Source organism: Brachyhypopomus gauderio, chromosome 3 (assembly GCF_052324685.1).
Source record: "Brachyhypopomus gauderio isolate BG-103 chromosome 3, BGAUD_0.2, whole genome shotgun sequence".
Taxonomy (NCBI): Eukaryota; Metazoa; Chordata; class Actinopteri; order Gymnotiformes; family Hypopomidae; genus Brachyhypopomus; species Brachyhypopomus gauderio.
In genome coordinates this window covers 24,577,532-24,603,616 of record NC_135213.1, presented here as the reverse complement: position 1 = coordinate 24,603,616, position 26,085 = coordinate 24,577,532, and the positions used below count along the sequence as shown (strand labels likewise).

Below are 26,085 nucleotides of genomic sequence, written 5' to 3'. Positions count from 1 at the left end.
TAAGTGGGACTTAATATCTTTATGATGACAGCTGATTTTAAAAATTTAATAAAAATGCACCATTATGGGGTTGTAGCTTCTGCAGACTGTCTGTGATCAGCGATCTTGGCCAAGTAGTCTAGTCTAGTGTTTTTACTTAATTATTTTCTTTTTCTAACTCATATATTTATTTGCATGACTACTTTAATTATCTGTAAGTATTCATTTCCTTTTGAAATATAAATTGCATGTGTTGACTGATACATGCATGCCACACATGCATCTACTACCATCTGCTCTCTAAAGCCCTTACTCCCAGTTTATCACAGTCATTTTGTGCTGTTTCATTCCACACGGCCTGTATCCCAGCTAGAGAATCTCAGTAAACAAGCTTTATTGGAATCTGATTCAGGCACTTTATTGCTTCTGGATGAAGCAATAAATACAGTCCAACAGCACTGTGTGATACAGTTTAAACCAAACCTCCCATGTACATGTTATGTGAAATACTGCCAATTAAAAGTGTTAAACCATGAACAAAGGTGTACAAAATCTACTAGGCCCATTTTCATCAAGGCCAAGATGTGACCTACATTTCTTCATACACTTCACACCGCTCTGCTAAACTACCGGTACATTACATTTTAGCATCACTCCCTACGGCCAACAGCCAAGTCAGTAAGAGAGGAGATTGTATTCATTTTAATAAAGATACAGGGCTAAACTTGGTAACCTGCAACTACACATGACAAAATGAAGCAAGTGCAATGAATTCACCACTTGTATGAACAGGGAAAAGGGTTCAAGTCTAACACATTTTATTACTGGTAACAGAGATTAGGCTCCTATAAGGATGCATAGACAGCTACCAAAATCAAAGTATATGAAGTCTTTAAAAAATTAATTAAACAGTGAAAACAAAAGTAAGTGCACATCATATCTTTGACATCTTGCATTGTCAGACTTCTCATTTTACTTCCTCACCATCTATTTCCTTTGAATTAACATAGAGAAGTAATCTACACCTTAACGTACACTTTAAACCCTTGTGTTAATCTTCCTTGCATTCTTATACAAACAATATATGAACTTTTCTGTGTCATGATAATATTACATTATACATAATAGCATGAAACAGATCTGCATCAAATTTTTAAATCTCTGTATTTGCTTACAGATGTTGTTTATATCTTCCATAGCTATTGAGGCAATTCTTTACAATTAATTAACACTGACACATTCCTGCTCTGTGTGGAGTTTGCATGTTCTCCCTGTGCCTGTGTGGGTTTCCTCCGGGTACTCCGGTTTCCTCCCACAGTCCAAAGACATGCGTGTTAGGTTGATTGATCACTCTAAATTGCCTGTAGGTGTGAGTGTGTGCGTGTGTGTTGGCCATGCAGTGGACTGGCGACCTGCCCATGGTGTACCCTGCCTTCGCCCGGAGATGCTGGGATTGGCTCCAGCCCCCCCGTGACCCCGACTAGCGGGATTAAGCGGTTGGATGGATGGATGGACATTCCATCTCAATAACATTATCTTTGTCTTGTCCAGAAACAGTTCTAGAATGTAATTTGATGTAGATGATTTGTGGATGGCATTCAAGCAAAACCTCCACTAGTATATGAAGCAACTTGCTCCCATTTATCACCGTGGGGTTTTGACAGAAGTACTTACAGGTGCATCTTCATCACTCACCTTGAGTCCCAAAAAATGACCCACAGGCGGTACACATTTAGAGATACCACCATGAAGTTTTTGAGTGTAAAAAAGACAAGCATTTGGTGGATAATCTGATAACGGATCATGACAATCAACCTGACCAACAGGAATGGGCCATCCTTAATGAGGAGGTCCTCAGCAGCACTCCAGAAGTCCCTTCTGTGGGTCAAGAGGAGAGAGCCACTCTGTGTCTCTATCTCATCATTTGCTTCTGGGTTCACAACTGTGGAGAGAAAATGGGCAAACACAAAAGCAGATGTATCAAAAAGCAACTGGGTCTGGTTAACAAATTAGTTTTTTCATATAAACTGGAGATGTAAATCAGTTGAAACATGTTTACAAGTGACATAGAAATTGTACAGTGAGACATGACTTTAGCTAAAATTAAAATTCTCTGTCAGACTGATAATGTTAGCTAGCTAACTAGCTTTCTGACAATGTAAGCTTGAGTTGTCTTTCAAAAATAATATAATTTCCACTGATCTACAGCCAGCATAAAAATGGAAGCAGGATTGTCGGAGACAATGGTTTATGGCAATGATTGGCTTAAATGAACTAACCTATAGGTTGTCATGGACAGTGTGATAGCAAGATAGCTAATGTTTTTTTTCCACTACATATTGTTAGTAATTGATTTATTTCATGCAGTTGAATATTCTTTACCCTGTAGTCCAAACAGCTGTACATGGTTAATGGGGACCAGTGTTGGGAACGTTACTTTAAAAAAGTAATTAGTTATAGTTACTCACTACTTGTTCAAAAAAGTAACTGAGTTAGTAACTGAATTACTCTATAATAAAAGTAACTCGTTACCAGGGAAAGTAACTATTTGCATTAGCCTACAGTAAAAAAAAGTTATATGCCAATGAATAAGGATTTTAGAAAAAGCAGTTTTCACAGTCGGTTGAAATGAGTAGATCAGAAAGGTGTTTAACTTTTGATATTTATTGCACATCAACAGACCAGTGCAGGATAAAATCCTTAAAAACCCAAATCTTTGAGAAAAAAAGCAAAAGTAAAGTTACACTATATAAAGTGTCACGTTGTGGGGGGGGGGGCCCTACCGGTCGCCCCCGGTTACAGCGGCAGCGGTTCTGTTTTTGGTCACGTGATGTTCGTCCCTCAGGTGGGCGGGACCCGTGATCCGTCTCACCTGAGGGTCGTTTGTTCGTCTATATACGTCTCGTCTTTGTACCAGTTGACTGCTGGTTATTATTTCCTTCATTTGGAACAATGCACGGGTTTTTGGTTTGCACACTTTCTATTAAACCATCCTCTTTCCCTGAGACTTGGCGTGATCGCTTCCTTTTTGAGTTGCTCACCCTGCCCGTCACAGAATAACCAGCCACCTTTCGGAAGCCGCCAGTCTCCTTTGCTTTCTCCTTCGTTCGTGGTCATGTCTCGTGGTAAGTGTTTGTCTACGTGCTGTGTGTTTGTCGTGTATTGTCTGAGAGAGTGTTGAGTCTGTCCCCACTCGTCCCGCCGTGTTTAACTGTTTGTGTAAAACCCGTAAAATCACACGGCGGTGACTAGAGCTGGGGACCGGTAGACTCCGCTCTCGCCCAGCGAAACTACCGGTGCCTCACATTGCGCACGTCCGTTGTCCGTTATCGTCTGTATGTGTGTGTGTGTATGTACGTTGTACTGTTTTGTTTTAATAACGACGCGGACGTGAGCGAGTGTGTGTGCGCCGTGGTGTGTTTCGCTGGTGGTGTTTGTGTGTGTATGTAGACGGGTCCACCGAGGCGTGCTGCGCGCTAGAACGCGTGAAGCCTGGTTTAAGCCTGGTTTATACTCGACGCGCCGCGACCGGCGCGAGGGTCCGCGCGGCGAAAATGACGTAATCGCTGTGGCTCCGCCCGTGCGCGAGGGCCTCGCACGCTGTCGCGGCGCGAGGTCGTGCACCTCTCGAATTTTGTAACTTCGCGCGCGCGCCGCGCTTCAGCGCGATGGACAAAGTCATGTTTGCCGGGTTCATACACCTATACAAGGTGGAATTAAAGCACTTGTACGTCACTTTAAAGGTCCATTTCAATATTTCCCAGCACGTTAAACTTAATTAAGTTAAATATTTATACATATACTCGAAATGAATCGAAATAATTCGCTTTTTTATCACATTATTTAATGGTTGTTTATTTTCAAAACGCCCAATCTTAACGTCTTCACGTTCTCTCATGTTTCGTCCTGGAATTACAAGAGGCTCGTATTTGTTAACGTAATTTCAACATTTTAATGTACTTTAGCCTAAATTCCAGCACTTTTCAAACCTGAAACACAAAGCAACATTAAAATGCGTCAGGTAAATGTTCATTCCCTTTTTTTTGAGGGGTGTTTCTTTATACTACCACATATAGTTTCGGACAACATTGCAAAGTCATATTTATGTTTGATGCCTGGTGTATATATACGGTCTCTGGTCAGGTAAAATGTTCTTTCACCGGTTTTGCAGGGGTTTTTTATTCTCCACTGCCACCTATCGCCACCTATCGTTTCGGAGAACACTGCAGCGACGCTCGCGAAAGTATAAACGCCTACACCGCTCGCGCAGGGTCGCGCGAGGTGGGCGGAGCCGCGCGCTACAGTCACTCGCGAAAGTATAAACCAGGCTTGAGACGCGTCTCCCGGCTCCTTTCGCCTCGCTCACCCGATATCCCGCGGTGACAGGGGTGAGCGACTGCGAGCCCGAGAGACACGTCGCTGTGGGCGTGACGCGCAAGCCGCTCGCGTATAGCTCTCTCTCTAAAGATCTGTGGATCCCGTTGGGAAAACGGTGAGAGAGAGAGAGAGCTGGAGTAGGCGCGTCGCGCTCCACAGAGCGCGCGCATCGGTGGGTCCTGTCCGTTTGTGTTCTGTCTTTGCGTGTTCGTTTTGTCCTAGAGTGTAGCGTGCTTTGTTTTATGTAATTCCTCTCTTGCACCCCTCTTCACGGTGTGTGGGGAGGGGCCCATTAGAGGTCCCGTGCCACTGGATGTGGCACGGAGGGCATCCTGGGTGCGTGTATGTTGTATGTTGTGTCTGTATTTTTGTTTTGTTATTCCCCAGAGGGGCCCCCCCTAAATATGTTTTTGGGGGGGAGCTATGGGGTTCCTGAGCCACGACATGTGGCTCAGAAGGCACTGCTCCATCAGGAGGCCTGACCGGTTGGGAGGGACCCCTGAGCAAAGAGGAGCCCCTGTACCCCTTTGTAGGCGGAGGATGCCTGGGGTGTAAGGACAGGGTGTCTCCTCATGCCAAGAAGGGGTCCCTTCCCCCCTGTGTAAAAGGGGGGTCAGTGGTCGGAGCAGTGCGCGTTTTGTGTTGTGTTGTCTGTGTGTGTGTGATGTGTTGCAGGTCGCTCCTGGTGGTGGACTGCGGTACTCCCGGACCTAGTGGGGTCTCCAGGAGGAGACCCTCTCCTTCGAGCTCGGGGTGACCAGCGTGTCCCTGTTGCGGATTGCCAGGGCCCTGGTCTCTGGCGCTCCTGGGTTGGGTGGAGGAGTCCACCTTGAGATGAGGGGCCCCGGGGAGGGGTTCACTCCCCAGGAGTCTGGGGTGACCCCTAGCGAAAGGGCAGGGGTCAGCTCCGAGCGAGAAGGTAGGTTCGGGAGGTGTTTGTGGAAGCCGTGGCCGCACCCCAGTGTGGCGGCCTGCACACATCCACACCTGTGACGTCTAGATGCGTCTCGTCTTTGTACCAGTTGACTGCTGGTTATTATTTCCTTCATTTGGAACAATGCACGGGTTTTTGGTTTGCACACTTTCTATTAAACCATCCTCTTTCCCTGAGACTTGGCGTGATCGCTTCCTTTTTGAGTTGCTCACCCTGCCCGTCACAAAGTGCATTTACATCTATTAAATTAAATTCTCTCAACCTGAGACAACTGGTTTGTTCACAACAGAAGTAAACTTAACAATAAAACCTCTATTCTTAATTAAATAAATCAAATACCCAGTCTGGTAGACATTCAGGAACTTCAAGTATTTTCTTAAATAATGCTTATATCGCCACCTTGAAAATGCAAATATTTCTTCGGCTTGCTCCTGACTCGCCATTTCTGCCTCTTCTCCGTGTCGTGTGTCACTGGCGTGCTTCGGCACGCGTGTAAAAACACTGGCTCTGATTGGCTACCATAACGCTGCCTTAGCCAATCGCTTACTGACTTGTTAAGTTAAACAGAACAAGAATTGAAAATTGTGTTTTATGTTTGTGAGCCTCTTTCTAGCATACATGTAAAAATGCAGTATTCAAATATTACAGGGTAACCAGGTATGTAGTATTTACATGTATACATACCTGTGAGGTTAAAGGGGAACTGAAGCATACTCCATGTCCATATCGATAGAACTACATACACCAACTCTTGGTTATTATTTCTGTTATTGAGAGAATCAGAAAGGGTTAGAAGATTATTAGCAAGGCTATGGTGTGATGTTAATCATTAGCAAGGCTATGTTGTGTTGACTCTATGGTCTGTTGTTAAACTTTTGTTCAAATGATCTTTCATGGACAAAACCAACATTAAACAACTTCAAAGTGGGACTTCAAAGTGTTCACAAATGTTCACAAAGATTACTCTAAGTCAACATTAAATGGACAGGATAAAACAAAATAGCTTAAGTCAGCAATATAGGGGTGTTAGAGTGAATTGATGCCTTGATTTAAATATTAAGTCCACATACGAATCATTCCATCCACAAAACTACAAATACTGTACATAGAACATGAGAAATCCCCATGGCAGGCAGGCTGGGTATGGGGCAACACTAGTGCTCGTGTCCAGTCATGTTTAGAGCTTACTTCACATCAGATAATGTTTCACTGGTGAATTCAAGGATGTCAGCAGATGTTCCAACAAAGATGAGCAGGAGCTGGGAGAGCTGGTCACGAGTGATGCCTCCAGTGGGCAAGATCCACTTTCCAACAATCAGCAGAATGATCACAATCTGATGTAGGGCCAGGATCCAGTCATTGGGACACACCGATGAAATGAGCTTTGCAGAGTTCTGAAAAAAATGCATGCAATTACAGTTATAGGTCCTGAATGCAGAAGGGATGTGCACACTGATGTGATGCACAGTGACATCATCCAAATATCTCCTATGTGTTGCTAGCAAAAAGCTACAGAAAAGCCACTCTGTGAGACCAATATGAGATCAGGTGAGAACAAGTAAGCCTGTGTGTCTCAGTAGCTGCTAGCTGTTTTTACTGAAGGGTGGGGGAGTGACATTTTCAGTTACAGACCAAAGGGAGGGTAAGTAAACCATGTTGCTATATTTTACAAACGTTCCATACAGGAGAAGCAAAAACTAGTTTACTGTTAAAAGTCTATACAAACTGTCTGCACAGGAAATCCAGAGAGCACTATGAATGAATGAGGCAGGGTACCATCAACATTTCCATGCTTGTACTGTTTTCATTTGTAGAATTCTTCAACACAGTTACAATGTCATTGATGCTCTCTGATGAATCAAGGCTTCTACACTGAAATAATGTAAATACTGAAATTATCGAACAATCTACTGCAATGTAGGAAAATGACACAGTCACACTTTAACAATAACAACACACAATACTGCATTTCACTTGGTATATTAAGTATTGCATTAAGCTAATTAAGCATATACTGCTTAATCTATGAAAAACTTTAATTAGTAGTGCATCTTTTGGAAAGATTCTTGTTGTACAAGATGTTACCTTGTTAGTATTGAGTGTATTTTGCTGATGATGCAGCTCAAGAATCCAAATGGTGGGTATAATACTGATGAGGAACAGGAAAACTGCAGGAGAGAACCTGTATGGAGTCAAGGCACTTTGAAGTTAGGTTCTATCCTCTATTCAGGCTAGACTGGTTCCCCCACTGCATCCCAAGGGTGTGCTCACGGCTCCAGGTTCCCCTCCCTCATGCCTCTACCTACATACACTATTCATTTGTTTCAATACAGTTACTGAATAATTTACTTTAGTTAATGAATAATATGACTTATGATTAATAACCACATAATTAATAAAATGTAATTATAAACACTTTTAGTTTAACTCATTAGGGTAAAGAAACAACCAAAACAACCACTAATGCTCTGTTTTCACAAACCAAACCCACCTTAAAATGAATTAAAACTCTAATAGCTTTATTTATTCAATAACTGTCAATAATTTAATCAGTTATTTTTAATACATAACGTATCCCTTATCAAAGCTCACTGAATTATTCATCATAAAGTTTTTTGGTATGCTGCACCCAGTGCTGATGTAGTCCATACACCATAACTTTATAAACCACAATCCTTCATTTTAAGAAAGCTTTTTTGATCAGATATTAGCCTGCCACTTACCACTTATAATCCTTCCCTTTTCTCCGCCTCAAAGTTAAAATCAGTTCCACTACGAGGGGTAAAAAAAGGATGATGAGAAGCCAGTACAGCGTATTATTTTTGACCCATGTTACTCTCCAGACACCAATGAGCGAGACTAAAATAAAGAGTGATCTAGTGATCACTGCGCAAAGAAAATTTACAAACATGAGTATGCGAAAAAGGGCAACTGATGGGATTTTGCAGAAGTGTGCAAACTAATTTTGCATTAACTTTTTATTCACTTAGCGGTACACAGCACGGTACGAATTACTCACGACGATGAGGAAAGTACGCTTGTTTTATTTTGTATGTACCGCCTCTCCCCCGTCTCCCCCTCTCAGTCTCATAGCGGCCATGACTTGTTCGTTTTCATACTAAGAGACACTTCCAAGGAAGAGTGAAACAAAATGCTAAAGTTTTGTTTTAGCAAAAACCCATTACACGATATAAGACTGCACATCAAATCACAGGACTTTAATATTCTCTCTAACAAATGCACATATTATTATGGATATGTGCGTGTTTTTTTAAATACCCCGAAACCAGTTCTCGTTTTCATTTTAAAGGCGCGCGCCGGTCGTGTAGTCTTCGCGCGACTACTCGTTACCTGGGCAACGGTAGCTGCCAACATTTCTGCCATGTCTGGACTTGAAAGGGGACGAGAGGGGAAGAAATCACATGAAATCTCAAAGAGAGTTACAGATAAGAAGGATGCTCTTTCAAACGTATGTTATCCCCCCGCAGACGAGAACATGTACAAGTTAAACTATAATCGATGTGAACGCTGCTGGTTTTATTTTCATTTGCAAACATGTCAAAGGGAGTTTTAACTGGACAGCTAGCTTAGCCAGCTAATGCCTTATACTAGTAATGGCTATGAGGCCCAGCATAAGGGCTTGCATTATAGCCAGACCTTTCACACATTTAAGCATTACAATGATTTATTCCTTTCGTTTTTGTTTTCCTTCTTTCTTTGTAAGTATTGTATTTGTATTCAGCTAAAATGGTAAAAGTTTAAAGAGCTTGGTAGGCAAGAGGTAAGTGTCTTTCTGATGTAGCTGTTTTGTATTCAAGGAAAGTGAGATCCTCCCCCAGTGGACACTTTTACCGCATGAACAAATCAATATGCTGTTGGATCTCTCTGTGGACGAGGTGCAGTTGTGAGTAAACAGTGTCCAACGGTTGTAAAGCAATTTCCTATTACCAAGTCCTGTCCTGAGGGCTACACTGAGCATATTCAATGAAGGCTAAATGTGTGTCATTTTAGGTCTAATTTGTAACATGAACTTTAGGCTATTCAGTGGTTTATCAGTCTATTTATTCTTTGTTTTCATTCTGTAGGCTATATCTCAAACATAGCCTGCATTTTAACCATGTGCTTGAGTAGGCCTATATTGGTTTAATCAAAATACAGTTTTCTGCTGTGGTTTTATCTCTCTTGTATTTAGGCAATTTGAGGATGTGCTCAATCTGAAAAGGCATCAGACATGTTTAAAGGAGGCAGTGCTGTTGGACTACTTTGTTGCAGGATTTTGGTGGGCCAAAGAAATGAACTTTACTTGTCAGCAAATCTCATTTATCATGGCCTTGTTACAGCTGTTGCTTGACAATATAAAAAGTAAATTTAAAATTATTACTTGCTTACACAAAGATTAGTGTGATTAATTAGAAAGTCATAGATATGCACTCCTTGTCATGAATTGCAGTGTTACATTACAGTACAAACTCAGTGGTGATTTCAACATATTGCCCTGGTTTGCTGTATTTCAGAACAGCAGATGTCATTTATTGAGAATTTCAAAGAGTTTACCAAGACACTGCTTGCCACCAGAAAGTCAACATCTTCAGTTGACACTGATATTAATCTGTTATTTAATATGGATCAAATCAGATCCATTACAGATTACTTCAAGAGCAGGTAATACGTCTTTCTTACTATCACATCTTTTTATTTAGCCTTCCTCTGAATAGCCTGTAATTATCTTTAAATAATGTGTTGGAATGATGAATATAAACGAGATCATTCTATTTTTCCTGCTCCTATAATTAATGACTGTAAGATAGTTGTTCCTTTGCCTATCGACAACAAGCAAATTTGATACTTTTTTGTATCCTTCATAATTAATACTATGCATAATTCATAAACCAGTGAACTGTGAATCATGTAGGCAATGCATCACAAGACTTTGTCAGTCTTGATCATGAAATATGGTCCCGTAGCTGACCTGCTAGAACAGGTAGCGAATGATGCTAGTAACACCAAGATCATGGGTTTAATTCCCAGTGAGCCGCTTTTTTTCTGAAAGCCCCAGGACACTCTTATTATTCAGGCTTTCATTTAAAGCACTCGTTTGTGGCTGGGTCTTATTGGGTCATGCCTGCAGTGTGCTAATGCTTTCATTGTGCTCTATAAAATGGTCTGTTTGCTGCTAGATGTTGAATGTAGATGAGTGACAGCACGAGCCAGTGCTTTTCCTTTGGCAGACCTACCATTAATCTTTTATGGCTGATATGCTGCAGACGATATTATTGGACTTTTAAATGGACCTAGAACATTTGGCCCTATTAAGTTTGATTAATTTCTTTGGTGTCGCTATAGCTATGATTTTCATTAATAATAACATGGCTTTTAATAATTAATATGTTCATAGTAAGTAGTTGTTTATTATGTATTATTTAAGTATATGAGTCATATTTTGCATGTTCTGTAAGATTAAATTTTGTTAAGATTCATGAGCCTCTGGAACCTGTTTCCAGGTTCAAGTTTCCAGGCAGAAACAAATTGTAGTAATTAATATTTTTCTTCTAACAAATCTACATTCAAGGTTATTTGAATCAATACTAGCTTTTGTTGAAGAGCCGAATTATCTCTGTTCCTGTTTATTATGTACAGACCTGATGTTAAGAGAACAATCAGTAAGACATTGTCAGTCTTGCATATGAAATTGCAGCTCACCTGGTAGAGCAGGCAGCTCATGGTGCTGATAATACCAAGATCATGGGTTTGATTCCCATTGAGTAGACTCACTGTCACACTAATAAATATGTAAGAGTGTCTGCTGAGTGTTAGCATTTATTAATTCTGTTAACATTAAATAAGACTATATTAAAAGACTATATTTAAGTACAGTAAACACTTTGGCATTGTTAGTAATTGCAGTTCAAATAAGGAGGAGCATTTGAAAAGCATTTTAAGTATTGCTTAATGCTTAAGTATATCTTTAACCTTTTCTGTTGGGTTAACATTATAAAGAAAGCTACTCTTTTGCTAGCTATGTTGCATCATCACTGTGAGATATGGTAACTGAAGTGATGGAAAGTTATTTGTTTATTTACACACAAATATTTGCACAGCAATGTAAAAAAAGTCCGCCTCCCGGTGGACAAAACCAGATAATGCTGCTCAAACAGTTAATATACACAAGGGCAACCTCCACCACAGAATTAGTTAATTTTTACAAACTCTACAAGTTTCTATCAAGGATCTTCAAATGCTTTGTGCTTTAGTCTTTTTCAGCACTACAGACTGTATGAGTTCCTCTTCAATCACCCAAGAGATGAAAGGCTCCTAGGAATGGAGGTGATGTGTATTGTCTATAATCTATAATCTATGTTTGTGTTGCTAAGCACTATTATTACACTAGTATGAGGAAGTGTCTTGTAAAGACAGGAACCTAAATAGATTTACTAAGGCAGTGACCTATGAGGACAGAGACCAGCCTTTCCTGTGTTTGTTTCCAGTGATATGCTATCACTCTTCCACAGTATAACACAGCTCACTTGCAAGAGCTTTCCTTTTCATTTAATTTACTTAGTTTTTACTGGGTTGCCATGGGCTGTATATAATAACTGTTGCTGAAAGTGTGCCAAAGCTTTTCAGAGACAGGAGCATACATTTGTCTTTTATTGTCTTTTATTTTGGGTGTTTCAAAGTGGATTTATTCTTATACTTATACTTGAAGCTGGCTCATTTAAATTTTTATTTATTTATTTAATATTGTCTTGTGCATTTCAAGACATAGATATGGTAAACTGTCTTAAGTGTGACCAAAGAAATAGAGAGTGTGTCAGTGGCCTCAGATATAATTGCTTGTTTCAGTTTATTTGTCATCATTTTAATCACCGTGCAGCCATTTAGGAACGTCACCCCTTTTAGAGGCTAAGCGTATTTGCCCACCGGTTACTTCTAAAATAAGAGAGCGCAGATGCTGTTTGTGAATTAAAAGCACCAATAATTTGCTTTCGCGTCTTGTCTCCGCGCTGGAGCCGCAGCAGAGCGCACGCTTGTCCCCTTGTCTCCCTCAGCTCTCCATTTTGCAGGTGGTGAGCAGCATTAATGAGAGCTGTCATCTCGCTGTTTGAAATTCAGCTCGAGCGTAGCTGGCTCTGCCTCTCAGCTGATTTGCTCGTCCATTATTAAAGTGCAATGATTATGTTCCATACACATTTTCAAAATGTCAGACAGGAGGAAAAGCATATTGCTAATATTTTTTTGTCCACGTGGCCATTAATATTCATGTTGTGGTGTACAGTTCCTGTCTGTCTCCTGGAACATAAAGTGGAAGCTCCTGAAATGGGGAAACTCAATACATCAAAAACCCAGCGTCGGAAAACGAGCGGCAGATTTGTTTAGCTCCTGAATGGTGCTTTAAACTGCTGTGAGCAAATAATGATATTTGCTGTTGAGCATCCTGCAGTGAAACGGGATCAGAAACCAAATCTAGGTCAGGCAATGCACCACAGATAGAATGGGTCCCGAATGTCACATAACACACGCGATTTTTATTTGTTTTGATGGAGAGTTCAAAGCACCGTTTGAATATTAATGTACTCATTTTTCCATGCTCTCTCTCTCTTTCTCTCTCCCTCCTCTCTCTTTATTGGAAACATTTTAGTGACTCAAGATGTTTAACAAATTACACAAAAGCAAAACAGAAGAATGAACTGCAGTGAGCGTTCTATTTTTTGTTGCATTAAAACGATGCCATTAACGTTAATTCATTTATTGCGGGAGATGAAAAAGCATGAATCATGTCAGCGGGAATAATGTGAGGCAATAGTGTAATGAAGGAGCATTGTTCTTCCTCTCTCCCTTTGTTTGACATTGTAATTATCCCCAATATGTAAACCATAGAGCCTTTGTTTTTCTTATTTAGCTGAGTTTGGCTTCTTGCTGCCAAGTGAACTGTAAAAGTGTTCCAGCCAAATGATGAGAATATGTAATGCAGGCCTAAATCTTTTCCAGGATCCTTGAAGAAAATAGTATTAGTGTAATGGAAAATGAACTTTGAGTACATTGCTTTCCTTATTTTTATGTAGACCGGACATGAACATGCTGTGCTATGGATATATGCTACAACTGACATGTGCAGTACTTTGTGTCTGACATTGCAGAGAAACATTGAGGTGGTTAATTGCACCAACTTTGCTGCTCCTCTAGAGGAGGGCATGCCAACAGACGTGTACTTCCGTTACATAGCCCCGCCCCCCGCCAGACCCCCTGATCAGGTAAAAGGTTTTTCTCTTTTCTTCCAAAGCAGCTGCTGAGCAACCTTACAAATATAGATACTGAAACATTATCCAAGCCATAGAAGAGAGGCCAGGCGGATCTGGGCGTGCGGTTTAAGCAGTCACGTTGGTAATGTAGTTAATGTTTTCTGGGCTCGTGATATGAACAGTGAGCGAGAAAATGTGTTTCACATGTGAATCATTTCGAAGAGGAAACATGAATTTGGTTCCAAGTATGAGTAACATTTTTCCTTTTCGGCTCAGATGGCGCGGCAATCCAGCTGGAAAACACAGGCCGCACTCCATAGCGAGGGAGTAGAGGGACTGTACTTCACAAACAATCCGCTCTCTGTCCTCAGGCCAAAATTCCACTCAAAATCCCCCTTTGATATATTAAAGTGTTGTTTTTTTAATATAAGAAGAAAATATTGTGTCGCATTTAGGAAATGTCTAATACACGGCATGCACACGCTGATTCTCCCGAAACAAGAATGTTATGAAAAGACACACCTGAAGTAGAAGCTGCTGAAAATACACTGTACTGTTTCCTTTGACATGCAGTTCAAAGCAAGGCCACAAGTTGGTGCTCTACTTCCTTTAATAGCTTTCTTATGAGGTCTTACACTAGAACAGATTTTCTCCTGTGTGTCAATGCGGTATTTTCCTGTATTATTGCCTTGGGTGTAGTTTTTCATGGTTGTTTAGAATCTTATCCAGTGAAGCCACAAGTATGGTGTGACATGAAAACACTGTTTTCCTAGTATCGAGTTTATATTCCCATAATAGATGGGTTATTTACATTACATTAGGAATTTCACATTACATTATGTATTTCACACTTACATATTGACCAGTTTTCCTGTATTTTGGGAATGTTAACAGCTATAGTTTAAAGGTTAAATAAGTCCAAACATGGGTCAGGTCTATGTTATCGGTTTCACAGCTGGTTTTATATTCTTCTTTGTATGTTATATACCATGCATGAGCTGCAGTGTGTTAGACCTGTATCTAGTGTATAATGCAGTTGAATGCCTTCAGGGGCTGGGTGAATGTCTGGAGAAGAACGAGGAAGGGCCTGGTGAAGGCGAACAAGACAAGATGCATGAAATCTTGGAAGACTTCAGCGTGGAAGATGTGCAAGAAGTTCTTGGCGAAATGGCTAAAGAGATGCTGGCCAAGCTGCAGGTATGCTCTACCATACAAGGAGCCCCTTCTCAAAGGAGCATAGTTCCCCTTCTGTAAGTAACGGCACCCATAATTACTGCAATGCGAGACGCTTTGTCCATATATTTAAGACTGCTCAGGCAGCAGCTTCCTTCTGAAGAAAAGTCTGTAAGTTAAGGAGATCCTCGGATATTGGCGGGAATGTCATAAAGAGAAAGGACCAAAGGGAGAAGCTGCAGGCTATGCAGAAGAATGATATTACTGTGTATATCAGGTCTGAGCTCATACCTTCTCTCAGACCTCCTCCCACCAAGTGATTATGCCAAAAAAAATGTAATATTAAAACTTGAGTAATGTTCCCCAGCTTAATATCATTGGTATTCTCCACATAACATGGACTACATTAGACAGCTCCTGGCAGATATTCTGATTAATTTTACGGTAGACTTAAGGTGGAATCGAATTACTGGGTGTGCTGCGTTGCAGAAAACAGCCCCAGCGGATTGCTCAATTGTGTCATCCCCATCGTGGGTTTTCACTAGCCAAACAATTTTGTTTAAGAGAGTATCACATAGGCAGGAAAAAATAGGGGGTGGTTCATTTTGACAGGATTAATGATTGTAGAGACACTTCATGGTTCATGAAGACCTTTTCCATCCCTCTGATAATGTATTTCATATGGTGGGCACTCTGTAATTTGAGAGGCCATTTGTAGGGTCTTGTGTCTGAATGATCTGCTGTAAGATTGGTGCTATTTCCATCAATTCTCCTGAGTTTACCCCACTTTAATGTCTGTGGAAGGTCAATTACATATTTCACTCAAAGCTAAATTTATCCTTGTGCGAAGCGACTGGTAAGACATCTTCCCCAGCTTAAGTAGATCACATTGGCTGGCTGTTGTGCTCTAGGTTTTTTTTTTTTTTGTTCTCATTTGTGGCTTTTCTCTGGGGAACGTGTTAAGTCATTGAACACTGTGCTTAGTATCACAGTCTGCTCCATCTAGTTTGAAGCGTTTGATTTTGATGTGGATTAAATCTGCCACTAGAACAGCTCCTCTTTCTCTGTTGAGCGAAGTTTAATAACATCCGTTTTTTTTCCCCCTCTCTGGGATATTTTAGTTGCGAAAGTTCCCAGGGGTGTCATAACTCATGTGGATCTCATCATACCTTATATGGTAGAAACTCTGAAAAAGGCAAATGCTGGAAATGCTGTGGGTGACTTCCCAACCATATTGTTACCATTCCAGATGTGCACTGGAGGCAGTTAATGGGCCTATGTGTACAATGAGAATCAGGAAAACAACATCTCCCCCTCCCTATTAAAGATTAGACCATTCAGAGTTAGCTATTTTTTTCCCTGTGGTAGACCTTTTTGTAAATTGTGTATACATATACACATAGTATGCAGATTTGAGTCAACTCTGTGACCTCAGTGTCCACAACCGCGCATCCAATATGTTTACCTTCTGATTTCAGCCTCCTGGCTGGGGGGTGTTATGGATATGTGCATTGTTTTGTGTCCAACAGGAAGATTTTGCGGAGAGGCTTCGGCTGCAGGAGGAGGCTTACACCGCCAGGTTAGAGGGTCTTAAGCGAGTGGCTTACAAATGAGGCTGCTGAAGACTGGGAGAGACGTCTTCTGCCAGCTCCTCGCTAATTAAATCACATAACCATCTCTTCCCCTGTTCTTTATAAAGCAATAGAATGTAGCATTACGAGACTGCTGAAAGCTCTTACATTCCTGAGGGCTTACACAATCAATAGAATATAATCTTGATTTACTGAAAATGTCTGTGTGTGTGTTTTTTTTCCCTCCGCATACTTGATTTATGATTATTTTTATGAAGTATGAATTGAATGCTTTGAATTATGTCAGTCTCTCCAATGTTGACAGCAGTTTGATTACACTTCTTTCAAAGAAAGACATTCATTCTGGATTCATTAAGAAAACCAAGGTAAAATGCAGAGCTCGAATATTCTGTTAACAGCCAGTGAGCAAACGGAATATCTAATTGAGTGGTTTATATAATGTTTGTGTGTAGCTTTTCCCACAAGTCATTAGCTGTCTGAAAGTAGCCCAGCACTATGGCAACGCAATGTAACTCACAAGCTAAATAGCTGAGTTGCCATATAAAGTGATGTATTATTAAAGCTGAATAGTGGCTTTTCCACTGCATTTGGGGGGAAAAAACAAAAACAACTACTTATAACTATAAATACACACCATGCTCTCGCTCAGAGATTGCTGATAAAATGCTTTCTCCCATTCTCTTTGGTCCCCCCTTTCCCCTCCATTTTCTCTACACAGTTCTTTTCCTTTTTCAAGCATATTGTTCAGCCGTATGTTCACTGGGTTGCCTCAAAGACACATTATTTATTTCATACCCTTCTGCTTGCCGAGAGGAGAGCTGTCTAATTTTGCCCAACAATATACATTTTAACATACCGTGATTTATGAAGTGAATAAACTTTAACATGCATGTTTAGTCGACACAATATCAGTTTACGTTAATATTCGCCCCTGTCTCTGTCACGCTCCTTTTTATGCCCTGTTGATTTAGCTTCTCATTAGCCAGTGGCCCTTTATGTTGACACAGTGGGGTAAACCAAGATACTTAGCTTGAATTCCTGAAGAACATGTTCGTGCAGCTTGTTGTTTGGAATCATTCTTTTTGTTCCCAGCCTGATTGATAGAGTCGTTACCGAGCCAAGAGCTCAGTGACCTTTTCCTTAGTTCACTGAGCAGATGAAAAACAGTCCCCCTGCTGGCCGCTGGTGCACATTACACATACATCACCTACTATACATAGATAGATAGCTTTCACCTGCTGTTAACATTGGTAAAAGAATGTTATGAGAGAAGATCTAGCTTTGTGGTCATTGTCTTATGAGCAGCATCAAAGCAGTGCTAAAGAAACAAGCTCTGCCAATGAAACGAGTTCCTTTTCAGTCCAGTGTGTAATCTCTGTCTTCAGTGGCCTGCTCTTTTGAGGCAGGGTAAACATGTTTTATGTGATATGTTTGCATTTCTCTCTTCAGCAGTTGGTACAGGCCTGTCTCTCATCACTGCCAATGGGGATTTGCTCAATAGTCAAATGTCAAATAGATAATATGTTTGCAGTAAAAGACACATATGTGGTTAACCATAAGACTAATCAAAAATAGATGTTATTATTCTTTTAAGTATTGTGTGTCTTACTTGAGCATTCCTAGATGTTATATATATAAGATTTATGTTTTTAATCAAGACCAGAAATCCACATGAATCAACTGTTTTACAGCAAAGATCTCCATGTAAAATATTTCGCAACCACCTTGCGTCAAACAACAAAGACTTTGTTGCTGACACTTCAAGACCCAGCCGATCATGCTTAGCCCTTCAGCGTCCTAACCAATGGATCATGATGAAAAATAGCAAGGTCAAACTGGTGGAAAAGGCTCCTGTCCTGTTTATCTTACCTAACTCCACACTGTATCGGTATTCATCAGCGTTTGGATTTAGGCTGTTTTCTTGTGTCTGCACCAGGCTAGGCATTGCTCCCAAATTCCATACTGATCATATTCAGAATGCTCTTAATTGTGATCAAATGCCTGAGTGTATACTTCCTGCTGAACATGAGCACATGTCTATACAGCCCTGTGAAACATAATATGCTCATTTCTCAAGTGCCTGCCTGTGACAGGCTCAGGTTTGCCAGCAGAACAAGACCTTGGTAAAAATGAGAAGGCCTCCAGCTTCAGCCATGATAATATGCTTAATGTCAGAGGGCGTGGAACAGCGTATACAAGAAAGAACGTTTAATCGTGTTTACTTGTTCTTCCCTAAGCAAATGATTACGAAATACCCCTGTAATTCGAAATGTGAGTCACAGGCTTTTTGTGGCCTTTGAATGACTACAGCCATCTGGCAGACTCAACACAATGAAGTCCAGAATACTGAATTGTAATAATTTTCCTTCCTGTTGAAAGTAATTCTAGTGTTGGATTCGGGAAACAAATGAGAAAATATCGTACATTTTTTACAGCCCTTTCAAGATTGCATATTGTCAGCACAAAATAACTCACTGTTGTGTTATGGAATGGTGTAACATTTAATATGTTTAGAGGGTAAGTTGGATGTAAGAGCTTTGAGAGTCCATCATTGGTCATGGACCTGGGACCAGATGTTAGATTTTCCTTGAGCAGAGGAAAGTTATGAGGGCAATCCAGAATGCCTTGACTGGTAGCCTTTTGACTTTCCACACATTCCTAAATTACCATGTAATTTAAGACTGTGTTTTCATTGCAAAATACTGGAGAGCTACAGTCAATTCACTGCAGTTATAGCCATGTTGCCGAACACAAAAATAATGTTTGCATTGTTGGGGGAAACCAGGCAAAACTGCCGTTCTGCGGTGGTAATAAAAAAGTGGGGACAATCACGCTGTGATATAAACTCTCTTCTGAATGAACGGGTTTGGCCCCGATTATTGCCCTGCTCTCATATCCATGCAAATGCTTCAGATCACTTTGTTTCCATGGAACTTTCAACTGCCGATCCCCATATCATTTACATAAAAATAGTTCCTCTTTAGAAACCCGATACTTTAACACTAACAACATGCTTCCTCTGTGTTTCAGCCAGATTCAGCAAGAATGCAGCCTGTAGTTCAGTCCCATTATCTTGTATGATAGTTTATATTCTTCTCAAGTCCTGTTAGGCGCCATTAACGTTGCTTACATAATGAAATTTATTGAGTGTATAAATCATTAATTCCTCTCTGTACAAGCTGCAGTAAAGCAACTCCACCTCTGCCTTCATTTTCTCCTCTTTCATACAATTATCTATTCCTCTGATTTAGCAGTGGTCTTATCTGGCTAGATACTCTGAATTCATATTTGCCCTTACTTATGTTAAACAGAGAAGAGCACTGGAACACAAGAGACAAAACAGTTGTGGAGGTCAGCTTTTATTGACATTCTGGTCCCTTTCAATTTATATCAAAAGAATGTAGTGTGTCTCCACAGAACACAATGAGAAATGTTCTTGCGTATGTGACAAATGTCACATCCACTTGCCCCTGGCTGCGACTCTGAAAGTGCTGCTGTGTAACTGATTGGATACACCTCTGTTTGCTCATATATCACTAAGAAGGTCAGAATTTTTTAGGTCAGGATCTTGCGAGCAGTACTTGGTTACGCTGATAAGATAAAATCACCCATTGTATTTGAAAGCATCCAATAGATGTGTTACATTTATTCGAGCCAAGAGTGTACACTGAGCACTTTATGTTTCCTGTCAATAAACCAGAAGCCCATAAAAAGGCCATTACAGCTGGAGCTAGACAGTAAGTTTCTTTGTCCTGTGATTAGAACAGTGTGGTGCTATGTCATTCACACTCCGTAATGTGACAAAACCTTAAGTAATTACAGTAAGTCTGTATATAAAGGACATGACTTTTAGGTTGTAATATCAACTTGCCAGGGTTGATATCCAAGTACATAACTGTACCACATAAGTAAGTTGAGCTGTTATGTTTGACACGGCCTCTGATCAATGCAAGGAGTCCCACATTTGCACTCCCGCTTGTCAGCAGAGATGTAGGAGAATGCTTGAAGCCTTTTCATCCATACTGGTGAAATCTGTGTGTGGGTGTTTGTTCATGTCATAACCGGGGACACCAAAGATGGATATTTGCTTTCAAGAAAAGTGGAAATAGTATATCAGGGTGGCTGAGACTAAGCACAGAACCCAAACAGGTGGAGTTTACAGCATAACTGACTTAAGATTTTGAAACCACAAACCCTGACTGTGCTGTTAGCAATGTGCGGTTACGCTGGCTTCCAGAGCCTCTTCCTCTGGCCTGGGTTTTTCTTAATCCATTTACAGTTACAGTAATGTTAAGATTTATATAATGTAAAGCAGTCTTGTGCCTCTGTGTGAGATGAAACGTGTGTTGTATAACAAGCCGAATAATGCATTTTTAATATCAATCCTAAAAGCACAGGGGCTCCTCTGTAATGAATTGCATTATTACATGCAGGAGTTTGAATTATGCAGAGGTTTCAGTAGGGCTTGCACTGTATGGTAATGACTATATCCACCGCCTGCGCAGTTAGCATATTCAGAATATGATCCATCATAACCATATCATAAAAAAATAAAACAATGTCTCCAATTAGCTTCATTTCAAAGGAAGGGCCTTTAAGCAGTAATATAATAGAATCCAATATGTGCCTGGATGATGAGGAGCAAACGCAGCTGAAGGAGCAGACACACATATTGATCTAATATTATCAGCCTGGTGTCATATTCTTCAAGGCACACATTGATGCTTGTCAGCAAATAGATTCATCTGAGTCCTGCAGTGTTAGGGAGAGACCAAAGGGGGCGCCAGTCATGTGGAACAATGTGTCCTCTTCTCTGTTAACCTATGATGTCTATGAGTCAGAAGGGTTGTTTTCACAAGTTGAAATAATTGCCCAAGACTAATATCTCTCCTGTCAGTCAAGTCAGTGCCATGTCACTGTACTCTAATTACTGATCTTACGTATCTGTTTGTCTTCACTTACAGTATTTAGATACTTGATTGCTTGTAGTATGACGCATCAAAAGAAATTTCAAAATCTTTTCCAAATAGGAGTTCACATATTATAAAAACAATACACCTAAATGTTTAACTGCTTTCATTGTACCTAGTTAAATGCGGTGTTGTTATATAATTTTGTTGAAGCTACCAGAAAATTACCAAGAATTCTGCTGTAAAGAAATACTCGAACTGTTCTATATAAGTATTCAAACGAGAACCGGCATGGCATAAAGTTCTCATTGAATTCCTCTGTCGATCCACAAATTAAAGCCATCCATCCATGTGTTAATGATAGCCCTCCGTCAAGTTGAGTTGATGACTATTACTTTCCAGAGCTTTGCAGATAGACCAAGCCCCATTAACAACAGTATTTATGGTGTACTTATGTGTGTTTGCATTTGCCAAGCCATATTGTCTCGAACTGAGGTATTCCTCTCTTACAAGCAGCAACCTGCCATTGGTTTCTCAGAAACCTGCAAACACGAATCAATTTCAAGAGCACAGATACCGAGTTGTTACTGGCTGTAATATCCTGTAAGAGACCATGTCGTTCTCATCATTATTGTATGGGGAATAGCAAAAGTGCTCTGCCAAATCATAATATAGAATTGCTGAAAACAGAATGATTTTATCTTGAGAAGGGAAATTAGTCATGAGTCATGTTGCTGAACAGTCTTTCTTCTTAATGACCAAGATCAAGAAGTAACGGGGGAAAGAAATTAATATAAAACACATGTGTCCTTCACATGAAACAACACTGCTGTTTGGTAGCGGAGGTGGATTTTACACTGCCAGGGAGAATTCATCTGTCCTGTAGTTTATGTTGAATATGGCCTGGAGATAAGAGTGATTGGTGACTGCCTTTGAGGAATATAATGATACTGCTATTTTTAGGGTGTACTGATCTATTGCATTTACTGGCTGTTGTCATTATGCTTGCCAGTTCAATATATCATCCTGTTTATTTGTGTCATGGCATCCAAACCAAAAAGGAACAGATGGAGCTTATAAGGATGATTGATAAGTAGTCTTAACATCCCAACCATCTTTTTTAACAGTAAATTGGTGCAGAGAGAGATTAGGAAGATTTGACTCTCATAGCTAATAAATAAATAAACAACATGGAATGAATCCAGAACACGGGCAGTCTGTTTTTATCTGATCTTTTCCTTATATGGCATTCACTGGCCTGGCATGCTGCTCTGCACATGTGCTTTAAACATATATGCATCTGCTACTCAGATCTGGCAGGCTGGTTTTTGGCCCAGCTAATGACTGTTCCATGGATGGCATGATTTCTATAACCAATTGTTTGTGGGTGAGCAACTGAAAACAGGCTTTATTCATTTCAAATTATCTTAGCGAGCAGGCATATAAGCTACTAATCATCAGTAGAGGCATGATAGCAGGACATACATGGTCATCAAATTTACACGTAAAAAAGATTTATATAGAAACATGAGATATATTTTAAAGGACAAAATGCTACAGGGTATTTTTTCTTAAGACCAAGATAAGCGAGCACTTTTTAAATGTCCACCTGCAATACAGGTAATTAATCATAAAATTAAATAGCTGTGAGTGTACATGATTAAAGATAAGTTTGCAGTGTTTTTTGGATGGAACTGAAATTATGGGAGAGGGGGAGGGATTGCAGTGTGTGATTCCTACCACCAGTGGCAGTGTGGAGCTTGTAGCGTTTTGTCATTAATTTATCTGTTATCTCCAAAGGGAAGAAAAAAACTGCTGACATGGTTTTTGCTCCCACCCTGTGAATTACTAACGGTTAGGTGAGCAGCATTTGAATGCCCTGAAGCAATCTCTTTAAATGCTTCTACTTCTAATTCAAAACAGGCCTTTGAAACCTGAGAGGACAATGTATAACTATATCACTTTTGATAAGTAAGAACACTAATGCTTCTCAGGGAAATGATTCTCTATACATACCTTTTCAACTTAAAAAAATAACAATACTGTCATAGAAATAAAATATTTTGTTTATTATGTTGTACCAAAAAAAGAGATGTGGATCAATGGACTGTTAACCTGGAGAATACTTATCCGTCTCGCATAATATATCGACAGAGAACACACACACACACACACACACACACACACACACACACACACACACACAGAATTCAATTTTTTCCACAAGCTCTCAAACTGCAAATGTGGCTTGGAGCTCAGAAAGAAGGATTAGACTATCAATCTACTCTACTCATATTGTCACAAGGCAGCAGAAATCCATGCAGCACAGCAGATACTAAAGCACACAATCTGTAAGGCAAATGATTCTGAACATTGTTGTCATTCTCATTCATTATAAGGACAGGCAGAGCGATCAGGAGGCAGTACAATATTTAGAACTGCTTGTAAAGATGGTGTATCAGCTTTTTAAGACATAAATACCCCAAGCAGCTCAACTTCCACATACTAAAATAAGAAATGTAACACTTATGACCTATATGGAGCCTACCTAGAAGAACAGATATACATAGAACCCACAGTTTAATCTTAAAACCTGATATTCTGGTGGCTAAACCTGTGTACATTCTTTGTGCAAATATACAGTAAATCAGTCTGTGTAGCTACATAACTGGCCTGCAGCGTTTTTCATTTTTCTTGTAAATAATTCTTTGATCTCAAAACACCCTGGGCCACAGCTATCGAAACATTTAGCACATCTGTAAAACTGTTTGCACATGCAATTTCAGCGTCATAGTCAATGATTACAGAATCATGACAAATGTCTCGGCCAATCAATGGCCCGCTTACTCATTTTGTTCCAGGAAAATATTTCTTGCGTGTGCCAAATGTTTCAGTAAGTCAGGGCCTAAGACGAAGTAAACCACTGCAGTCTTCACCTCGTGTCCGCGTGTGACACCGAAATGGCTTAGGTGTGTTGGAGATGATTGATGGTGTAGTAGAATGCTCTTGGTATTACCGCTCACTGTCTCAAATAAAGAAGCTTAATCATTGTTTGACATGACTGCGCCATCCCTTCCACCAATCACAAGCGTCAGCCATACTATCGCGTCCACTAAAGTATCGTGTTACAGTGTATTGAGTATTGATGGGTGTTATGCTGTTGTCACACCTAATATAGACAGACAGTTCTAAAATATTCATAACTATTGCTTACGCTGAGCTATTATGGAACTTTATCTCCAATAACCTATATTACAGTAGGAACGTTAGTCATTTTTACATAAGCCTATGTGAAACTTATTTTATATACGTTTCCGTAAAATAACATTTCCTGTAGCGACATATAAAGGTTTCTTTATAATCATTATTACATTTTGCTTTATCATTTTTCTATCGCTAATACGCCCACTTCTATTGTTTTTGGCAGACTTTTCAGAAATAGCTGCTTTGAAGGCAAGCTCCCTCCCCCAACCGGAGGATTACCACAATCTAAATATTCATATTTAACTTCACAATTTCTGAGGACAGAGTACGCATGCCCTTGTGCCTTTTCCACACAATGGTTAACCTATCATCTCAAGTTTCTTGTGACTGCCATACAGTCCATAATTACAAGCTTCACTCCTCGTGACTTGAGATAAAACATTGCATAAGACATAAAAAAGCTGACGTATATGTTACATCCTGTAATTTAGGCTATAGGCTACTTGATACACTATAACTTTTTCATGGTGTGGCACGGCTAAATAATTGCGTTTAAATCTGTGAGATTTATAAATTCATATCACTTTAAATGCACGGTGCAACTCATCGTCTATTCAGTTGGTTATTGATATAATACGATTATGTTTCATGGCTATGTTATAGGTTATCTTCATGCCATCACTGTTCGAAAGCGCGATAGCAACAAACCTATTTCGAGTTCCTCCAGAAACCGCGAGCGTAGGCTGTAAAAAAATACCTATATTCGCCTACTCTAAATTGTCATTGTGAAGTTATTCAGCTAAACACACACATCTCGATCACGAAACATATAGAAATAAATTCATCAAGATTATCTTAGAAGGAATAGGCTACATGGTTCGAACAAACAAGGACTATCCAGCTGTTTTTCAGAACCAGCCCTATGTTGGTTTATCATAATCAAAAACATAATGGCAGAAATTCAGAAAACAATGTTTCCATTGCGTATTAACAGTGAAAGCCTACGTAGCCATAAAATAATTCACGATGGCATAAAATGTTGCTGTTCTATGCTTTCTCAACCTGACCACAAAGAGCTCACTGCATGCTATCGCGGAAGTACGTTAATGGTGAAAGAGTTATCTTACAATATTCGTGCGAAAATAGTTACAGTAGCCTACAAACATACTAGAAATAGGAAGACGAGCGCCCCTGAATCTCTGCAGGTCTGCAGGAAATGTTCTTTCTATTACACATACAAACGTCCTCGACACAGGTCCTGTTAGAAACATAAAGCTATATTTTTACATTTAACGATATTATTAACATATATAAGGGCTTTAAAATATTGTTAGTAAATATTATGTTGGTTCTTTGCTTCTATCATTGTAGTGAAGTGTCATTTTGGAGCATAAAATGTCGACAATTTTTTCTGAAGCGAAGTTGACTCGTGAACAGCATGAAAGAGACGATCGTCCATATTGTATTTTGAATTTAATATGAGTATTTTTAGCATAATATGTTTGCAAAATGATGAGAAACGATACAATAATGTTTGAAAAAATATTAGATCATAAATGCACACATTTTTTGTCAGTTAAATTTCTTCGGTGTCGATTTCATATTGATGCTTGACGAACTACTGAACGCGCAAATATTGTACCCTTCCAGGACCGTTAGCAATCCATTCAAGCCAA

At 39.9% G+C, this 26,085-nt stretch overlaps 2 protein-coding genes across 3 annotated transcripts; one reads left to right on the top strand and one right to left on the bottom strand.

Annotated features, from left to right (window-relative positions):
* Positions 1 to 509: 509 nt before the first annotated feature.
* Positions 510 to 8,445, bottom strand: tmem26b (transmembrane protein 26b). 2 transcript variants are annotated; one of them, XM_077000593.1, is made up of 6 exons: positions 8,014 to 8,445; positions 7,376 to 7,472; positions 7,067 to 7,162; positions 6,479 to 6,684; positions 5,975 to 6,054; positions 510 to 1,921 (listed from the first exon to the last, which is right to left on the bottom strand). In XM_077000593.1, the coding sequence occupies exons 1-6, from the start codon at positions 8,199 to 8,201 to the stop codon at positions 1,671 to 1,673; spliced, it is 918 nt and encodes a 305-aa protein (XP_076856708.1). In that variant the 5' UTR covers positions 8,202 to 8,445; the 3' UTR covers positions 510 to 1,670. The 2 variants fall into 2 exon arrangements, with proteins under 2 accessions (XP_076856708.1, XP_076856709.1); XM_077000594.1 differs by lacking the exon at positions 7,067 to 7,162.
* A 181-nt stretch (positions 8,446 to 8,626) lies between these two features.
* cabcoco1 (ciliary associated calcium binding coiled-coil 1) lies at positions 8,627 to 16,577 on the top strand. The gene is made up of 8 exons (XM_077000592.1): positions 8,627 to 8,759; positions 9,109 to 9,194; positions 9,483 to 9,652; positions 9,805 to 9,952; positions 11,542 to 11,614; positions 13,429 to 13,542; positions 14,581 to 14,727; positions 16,233 to 16,577. Exons 1-8 carry the CDS (start codon positions 8,673 to 8,675, stop codon positions 16,314 to 16,316), a joined length of 909 nt encoding a protein of 302 aa, XP_076856707.1. The 5' UTR covers positions 8,627 to 8,672; the 3' UTR covers positions 16,317 to 16,577.
* The last annotated feature ends 9,508 nt before the right edge of the window (positions 16,578 to 26,085 follow it).

Bases quoted from the DNA above. Each gene is read 5' to 3' on its own strand.
- tmem26b (XM_077000593.1), bottom strand. From the start codon at position 8,201: ATGTTTGTAAATTTTCTTTGCGCAGTGATCACTAGATCACTCTTTATT. The intron at 7,163-7,375 runs GTAACATCTTGT...ACATTATTTCAG, and splicing joins ATACACTCAATACTAACAAG to TGTAGAAGCCTTGATTCATC. The intron at 1,922-5,974 runs GTATGTATACAT...TTCTCTCCACAG, and splicing joins GTTCCCCTTTAACCTCACAG to TTGTGAACCCAGAAGCAAAT.
- cabcoco1 (XM_077000592.1), top strand. From the start codon at position 8,673: ATGTCTGGACTTGAAAGGGGACGAGAGGGGAAGAAATCACATGAAATC. The intron at 9,653-9,804 runs GTAAATTTAAAA...GCTGTATTTCAG, and splicing joins GTTGCTTGACAATATAAAAA to AACAGCAGATGTCATTTATT. The intron at 14,728-16,232 runs GTATGCTCTACC...TGTGTCCAACAG, and splicing joins AGATGCTGGCCAAGCTGCAG to GAAGATTTTGCGGAGAGGCT.